The sequence below is a fragment of the Papaver somniferum genome, unplaced genomic scaffold (assembly GCF_003573695.1).
Source record: "Papaver somniferum cultivar HN1 unplaced genomic scaffold, ASM357369v1 unplaced-scaffold_117, whole genome shotgun sequence".
Taxonomy (NCBI): Eukaryota; Viridiplantae; Streptophyta; class Magnoliopsida; order Ranunculales; family Papaveraceae; genus Papaver; species Papaver somniferum.
This window is the reverse complement of record NW_020620714.1, coordinates 9,378,433-9,386,105: the sequence shown is the minus strand read 5'-3', so window position 1 is coordinate 9,386,105 and position 7,673 is coordinate 9,378,433. Positions and strand designations below refer to the sequence as shown.

General features: G+C 37.6%; 2 protein-coding genes across 2 annotated transcripts; both read right to left on the bottom strand.

Moving 5' to 3' along the window:
* Positions 1-628: 628 nt before the first annotated feature.
* On the bottom strand, positions 629-1,534 carry LOC113329509 (ribulose bisphosphate carboxylase small chain 1, chloroplastic-like). Its single transcript, XM_026576378.1, has 2 exons — positions 1,298-1,534; positions 629-1,201 (listed from the first exon to the last, which is right to left on the bottom strand). The coding sequence occupies exons 1-2, from the start codon at positions 1,475-1,477 to the stop codon at positions 827-829; spliced, it is 555 nt and encodes a 184-aa protein (XP_026432163.1). The 5' UTR covers positions 1,478-1,534; the 3' UTR covers positions 629-826.
* A 1,878-nt stretch (positions 1,535-3,412) lies between these two features.
* Positions 3,413-4,313, bottom strand: LOC113329536 (ribulose bisphosphate carboxylase small chain 1, chloroplastic-like). Its single transcript, XM_026576395.1, has 2 exons — positions 4,058-4,313; positions 3,413-3,956 (listed from the first exon to the last, which is right to left on the bottom strand). Exons 1-2 carry the CDS (start codon positions 4,235-4,237, stop codon positions 3,582-3,584), a joined length of 555 nt encoding a protein of 184 aa, XP_026432180.1. The 5' UTR covers positions 4,238-4,313; the 3' UTR covers positions 3,413-3,581.
* Positions 4,314-7,673: the final 3,360 nt, after the last annotated feature.

Below are 7,673 nucleotides of genomic sequence, written 5' to 3'. Positions count from 1 at the left end.
TTCACTGAACCACTTAACTAGATTATCACTACTTAGTTGATTAGCCTTTTGTTTTTCTCCCTCTCCACAGACACAAATATATAGAAAAGGGCATAAAACCCAACCAATATTCGAGAAGGACAAAAACGGATATGTAACAATTAAACGGCGGCTACCTCCGAAAAGGGTGCTTAGTTAAGAACTCCAAATCTGGTACGCAGAAAAGAAAAGCAACATGTCACGTTGCATACCATAGTGCATTTATGATACAAAGATTCTTGGTGAACCGTGAAATCGGACACCATCGAAACCGCCATTCTCATCCCTAATTCGCTGGCCCCGCTAAAACCAATCCCTGCTGTCCTCTGAGGGATCCACCAGGACCCACTGAAAAAATAATCTGCGAGAGCTTTTTCCAAATTCGGTTTTTGTGTGGTTTAATTACACGGTCTGTTTAGAACTACTCTTTATGATATTTGCAATTGAAAAAACAAAATAGGGTATTGATGGTGAACTGGCTTCTTTAGGTACGGAATTCTCCAGCAGGATGTACACTTAAGTCACCCAACTTAAGCCTTAGTAGTTAGTAGATAATCAGATTAGAGGATATTGTTATTATCAAACAAATTAAAACAGATGAATATTGCTATTATCAAACAAAGAAAAAACAATCGGATTAGACGATATTATTATCATCGTTGCTCATACATACACTCGAATCCAATTAAAGATACGAATAATATAATACGCTAAAACCGAATTAGGAAACAAATTAAAAAAAAAACAAAAAATAAAAAGACACAGAAATGAATTGGATTATGTTCCTTGATTAGCATCGCTTCATCATTTACTGTTCGTAGCTGGTGCTCTCGGGCTTGTATGCGATGAAACTAACACATTGTACTTGACGAACGTTGTCGAATCCGATGATTCTGATGAAAGATCCAGGGTATGCAGCCTTGGCCTCTTCTAGCTCCTTGATAACCTGGGAAGCGTCGGTACAACCGAACATGGGTAGCTTCCACATTGTCCAGTAACGACCATCATAGTATCCAGGGGTGTTACCGTGTTCTCTGTAGACGAATCCTCTGGCGTCGAATTCCAAACAGGGAACCCATCCATTACGGAGAAGGTAGTCGACTTCCTTTGATAGTTGCTCGACAGTCAATGGGGGAAGGTATGAGAGGGTCTCAAACTTCTTCAAACCAGTTGGTGGCCATACCTGTGTACGTTATCCACAAACAATCTAATCGATGAGAATAATAATCCCTATAAAGTTTAAACTAATTTTATAAATTTTGAATTACAATATGGATACCTGCATGCAGTTAACTCTTCCACCGTTGCTGGCAACGGAGGTGATGTCATTTGATTTGCGGGTAACTGGGAATGCAGCAACGGATTTCAAGCCACTGAAGGGTGCAACCATGCTAGCTTGAGCGGGAGCGGAGCTCCTTACAGAGGCGACTGCAGCAGAGGAAATCACTGAAGAAGCCATTTCTATTTTTTTTCTCTTTCGTATGTGAGTTTAGGGAAGAAGATTTCTGAAGAATTAATAGGCATTTCTCTACTACCTTATCTTACGATTTCTGGTACCCTCTGAGCCGTCAGATTTAGGAGTTAGATGAGACTTACTTTGGTTACCACATGAAACCTTATCACTAAGATTGGCCTTCCAGTGAAAGGTTGTCATTCATCTTATCTCATCCATAGATTTGAGGCCTAATGTGATGGCTAAAATTTCAGGACCAAAGAATTTGATGTTCTAGTTATCATAATTTTTAACAGGCTCAGATTTTCTTTTCTCAAATTTGTTATTATTAGTAAGCACTAGGAATTTGTCTTTTTGTTCTGTTTTTGAGAAAATCCTATTCATTGAGATAAGCAAGGAACCCATCCTAATGGCATAAATTTTATCAAGCCTCTTTGCTGTAAAATTATTGGGTGTTAATATTTGCAGCATTAGAAAACTCACATAGCAATAGTTTGAACCATGTGTTTCCTTGCTTCTTGTGTTGATATATAGCTTGACCGTCGGCCCTGCATTGTAGAATATTCCATAAACGAACCTGAACGTTTATATGATCTTGTTATTCTCATCAATTTTTATAATCTGTCATGCCGCGCGCACTATTGACTAAATTTGAGTATTTGAACAGATCAAACAAATTTTATGTTGGGAAAATAACATCAACCTCCTTGCTTCATTTGGATTTTAGCGCGGCTTCATTCATGTCAAGCCAAATACCATTAACAGGGAGTGTCTCTATGAATAATGCTTTTTCATTTGTCCAGTGAGGTCCTGTTTTGGTGTTAAAGAAGTCTGCAGGGAAATAGACATCTCAAGGCTAGACCTTCCTTTGATAAGATCTACCTCTCTTTCTATGTAGGAGTGTCTTTAATTCCTCGTATGTATGTTCTATATGTCTCATCAGTTCCACGTATCCTGTTCAACTTTAAAATGTGAGGATCTTGAACAAATACTTAAGTAGGATTAGTGAAAAGTCATATTCATATGTCCAGAAACACTCTCCTTTTTGTGTATTTTGCTAACTTGAATTCTACTTCTAGCCACTTTTGTGAAGTTTATCCACACGTAACTGTTCATTAGATGTTACGTGGAAAAAGTACGGGATCAAGAGTGAAAGTTAAATTTATCCATGTAATCGATGTCTGTCCACATAACATCACTAGCATTTCATACCCAGCGACCACTTCTTCAAGAACAGACATGTTTTGATATCCGTATCGAGACAGGTGAAATCTAGATATCTGTATCGAGATTGGCAAAATCTAGATATCCGTATCGGGACTGGTGAAATCTGAAGGACCAGTATGGCATCCGTGCAGGGAGACCAATGAGTTCTGTACATTGCTTGAGAGATTTTGGCGAAGCTCCCCCTAAGAAGTAGAAATTACCTACACCTCTGATAATTATTCTAGTTTCTGCTGCTTGAACGTCCTCCAAAGGTGATTTAACATCGATATAAAACCCATTCCTCCATTCACGCTACTCAGTTGATCCAGGCTTGTTATTTCCTGCCAGTACGTACTTTTGATACAATCTTCAGGTTAACGTATTAAAACTGTTGATGATCCAGCTGCTCATGTACCAGAAGCTCCGGGTGTGATAATTGTCTTACTTTGACAGATTATATCTGCGGTGGATGGATAATATGCCCTGCATCACTGTTGTGGTTGATATGTCAATGCCGAATACTTTGTGATTTACGTTTATTCTGAAGTAATTCACACTTTTAAGGGGATGAATACTTCTGAATCATTTTTATATATGATTCCTTTAGTTCCTGACATATAACATCTATCTGACGATCAAGTTTACTGGTTTTATTTTTCTTGGTTGTTTTCATATAAATCCACCACAACAACCAACCACTGGATGCATTACGAAAAGCTAATGTAATAGGTTAAGCCCTAGTAACAAATTAGACGATATTATTAAAATCATTGCTCGTACACTCGAATCCAATTGAAGATACGAATAACATAATTCGCCAAAACCAAATTAAGGAAAATATATAAAAAAGACGATATATTGATAGGATTATGTTCCTTGATTAAAGTGTGCATCGCTTCATCTTTTACTGTTCGTAGCTGGTGCTCTCGGGCTTGTATGCGATGAAACTAACACATTGCACTTGACGAACGTTGTCGAATCCGATGATTCTGATGAAAGATCCAGGGTATGCAGCCTTGGCCTCTTCTAGCTCCTTGATGACCTGGGAAGCGTCGGTACAACCGAACATGGGTAGCTTCCACATTGTCCAGTAACGACCATCATAGTATCCAGGGGTGTTACCGTGTTCTCTGTAGACGAATCCTCTGGCGTCGAATTCCAAACAGGGAACCCATCCATTACGGAGAAGGTAGTCAACTTCCTTTGATAGTTGCTCGACGGTCAATGGGGGAAGGTATGAGAGGGTCTCAAACTTCTTCAAACCAGTTGGTGGCCATACCTGTTTGAGCACAAATTCAAACATTAATACCAACAATCTAGCTAACAGATGAGAATCGAAAATCCCTACAAAATTCAAACTTTGAGTTACAATATAGATACCTGCATGCAGTTAACTCTTCCACCGTTGCTGGCAGCGGAGGTGATGTCATTTGATTTGCGGGTAACTGGGAATGCAGCTACGGATTTCAAACCGCTGAATGGTGCAACCATGCTAGCTTGAGCTGGGGCAGCGCTCCTTACGGAGGCGACTGCAGCAGAGGAGATCACTGAAGAAGCCATTACTTTTTTTTCTTTCTTTTCACTCTACTTTTTCTTTCCTTCTTTTGTGAGTTTGGGGAGGAAGATTTCTGTAGAATTAATAGGCGTTCCATTTCACTACCTTATCTGGTCTATAACTGTTTTGAATGGACGAGATTTACTTTGATTCAACCACATGAAACCTTATCGTTAAGATGGCGTTTCAGTGAATGGTTGTCATTCATCTTATCTCATCCACTGATTGGAGGCCTCATAACGTGATGGGCATAAGATTAATGGTTTTGACATCATTGTACTTGATAGTAAAAGAAAAGAGAGTAAATTAAAGTCATCGTAATAACATCGCCAACTTTTCTTTTCTCGGATTTGTTATCTGTAGGCACTGCTAGGCACCTGTCCTTTTTAAAACATATAAACTTGTTATTTCCGAAGTCGAGAACTTATAATCATTGAAGTTATTGGACGAAAATGGCAGGAAATGTACCATTGGGATAGTACTGTCATATCGAGATTCTTCATTAGCACAAGGTCTTTAGCACTCCAGTCTACACTAATGAAGGTTGCAGGACCTTTTTTTAACGAAAATTGTTGGCATTTGGTAACTGATTCTATTATTAAGATAGGTAATGAACCAAAGTGAGATTTTGTTTCATGAACGATTTCTATCGAGATAAACCTTGGGTAACTAGCATTTTTGAGATTTTAACATCCATAATATAAAGCCTCACTGCGCCAAAGCTGTACTACAGTCTACGGCGGTGCAGCCAAAGAAAACCGAATAACGTTATTTCAGAGCCCCAAACCTTTCCTTGTCTCTAGTCGGTGTCCATACGTCTGGTGTCAACTGGTACACTATTTGCCAAAGATTATGGACCACACTCCACACATAACAAAAAGGTCGCAATTATTGCTTCTCCACCGCATTAATATTTGATATGTAATTTGGGTGTTTTAGATTTTTAACAAAATACAAGTTGCAACTTACGGTGACCCTTAACTCCAATTATAAGGTTTCATTATGGATCTATCATGATGTGGTGGTGTATCACAAGTACCCTACAAACAAAACAATAATAAAGCCGAGCATTCTTATTAGTGGATTTGTCCCACCATATATATACACTCCCATCCGGGCTAGTGGTCCTGCTTAGCTAGACATACGCTTGCAGCCATTCATCTCATCTGCTTCCATATAAAGGCTAAACATCCATAAAGTACTCGTAATTTTGAAAAGAGACAAGTTTTTTTTCTTTTTTAAACATCCGCTACTTGGTTACCTAATCTAGTAAGAAAATGAATACCCAAAAAATTGTGTCAGAGTTGAGCTATTATATTGGTTTCCCAAAAAATTGTGTCAGAGTTGAGCTATTATATTGGTTTCATCAAGACAAGCTTTAGCACGCCAGGAGATATCCAGAGAGTCCCCATGTAAGTAGTTGAAAATGGTTTCACGGTCACCTTCGATGCTGAAAATTTGAATATGCTTTTCTTTTACCCAAATTGCCGCCTGCAAAACTCATGTAGCTTTTGTTTCTTGTGGATCCGCACTTGTGGGTTTCTCTGCTCTTTCTCCTTCACACTTTCCTGCATCATTTTTTAAAATTGAATCATAACTGGATGGTGAGAAATCAGAGATCCAAGCTGCATCTACATTTATATTTAGGGTGTCTTTGTTAGGCTCCTTCCATGTCTGCATTTGCTTCTTCTTTCCCATCCCCTTAGGTTCAAGATTTTTCCTTTTCCTTGTTGACCAAAAATCTAAGTGTCTTTGAATTTCTAATGCTAGGTTTCTAGTTGTTTTATATATATTTTAAAATACCCTATCACATCTTTCCTTCCAGATAAACTACATTTTAGTTAAGAACGGTTCAATGGATATGTCAGTCCTAGGGTTAGTCAACCAGTTGTCACAGAGATCTAAAATGTTACTTGAACTATTTAAGGATAAGTGCACTGGGTTGGGTGTTGATTCCCAAATTTCCTTGGCAAAAGGGCAGAGGTGTTCAGTTGTATCTACTTCTACTTGACACATAATATAATTAGGCACTACATCTTTGACTTTTCCAAAAATCTTAGCATTAGTTGGTAGTGCATTTTGCAGACATTTCCAAAGAAACAACTTAATTCTTTCAGAGATATTCAATTTCCATAAGGCTTTCCAGAATGATTCTTGTAAAGATAGACTAACTATGTCTTGTCCTGGTTTATTTAGTTTATCGTTCATGGATTTGACAGTGAATTCACCTGATTTTGTTAGCATCCATCTGAATTGATCCTTTCTAAGGGTTTGGTTACTATCTTTAAACAAATAAATTCTACTTATTCTTTGAGCAATGTCATCTGGGAAAGAAGAAAAAAGTAATGGAATATTCCACTATAGGTTTCTATGTCAATCAAGTCTGAGACACAAATTAAGTTATTGTTGCTATTTGTTTTGAGGTTTTCTATAGCATCCCATAAACCTTGGATCCATTTATCATTCCAAATGTTTATGTCTTGACCATTACCTACATCCCAAGTACTATATTGTTTCACAAGTTCTAGTCATTGTCTAATACAATTCCAGGTCCAAGAGCCATTTTTTGAAGGTTTAGTTCTAAAAGGGGATTTATTCCTTAAATACTTTGATCCCATTGTTTTTCCCAAAGGACTTTGGGTTCCTTAACTAATCTTCAAGCTACTTTTGTTAACATTACAAGATTAAACTTGCGGGCATCCTTAAAACCTAGACCTCCTTTAAGAAGAGTTTTGCAAAGATTTTGCCAAGCTTTTGGATAGAATCCTTTGTAACCAGCATCCTTACCCCACCAGAAATTTCTTTGAATTGTATTTATTTTATTAATGATCTATTTTGGCATCAGAAAACAACTCATTTGGTAAGAAGGGATACTAGACAAAACTGTTATAACAAATCTACTTGGTTGTAAAAGGACTAAGCCTTTCCAACCTTTACATTTAGATTCCATTCTTTCACGAATGGGTGCAAAGGTTTTTATCTTTGATTTGTTAAACAGGTGCTCCAAAGCATGGGTCCTTAAGATTTATGTGCTTTATTTTCAGCAGTTTAGACATCATTCTCTGATGTTTAGGTTCAATCTTCTTACTAAAGAAAACTCCTCACTTTTTCAAAATTGATTATCTGACCTGCGGCTTTACTAAAGGTTGTTATTGTATCCAAAAGGTTTCTGCATTCTATCAAATCAGCCTTTACAAAAAGCATACAGTCATCAGCAAAGAAAATATGTGAAATAGGTTCACTTTTAGGTGTTATTTTGACCCCATGAAGAAGTTTCTTTTTCTCCTGAGACAAAAGCAGTCTAGAAAAGATTTCCATACAGATGATGAATAAATATAGAGAAAGAGGGTCTCCTTGTCGTAGACCTTCAGAGGGTTTGAAAGAAGCACCAGGGGTTCTATTTAATAAAACTGATATAGAGGTTGTCGAAAAACATTGCTC

Excerpts from the sequence above, each read along its gene's own strand:
- LOC113329536 (XM_026576395.1), bottom strand. The coding sequence starts at position 4,237 with ATGGCTTCTTCAGTGATCTCCTCTGCTGCAGTCGCCTCCGTAAGGAGC. Across the intron at positions 3,957-4,057 it reads GAAGAGTTAACTGCATGCAG|GTATGGCCACCAACTGGTTT; the intron begins GTATCTATATTG and ends GTGCTCAAACAG.
- LOC113329509 (XM_026576378.1), bottom strand. The coding sequence starts at position 1,477 with ATGGCTTCTTCAGTGATTTCCTCTGCTGCAGTCGCCTCTGTAAGGAGC. Across the intron at positions 1,202-1,297 it reads GAAGAGTTAACTGCATGCAG|GTATGGCCACCAACTGGTTT; the intron begins GTATCCATATTG and ends TAACGTACACAG.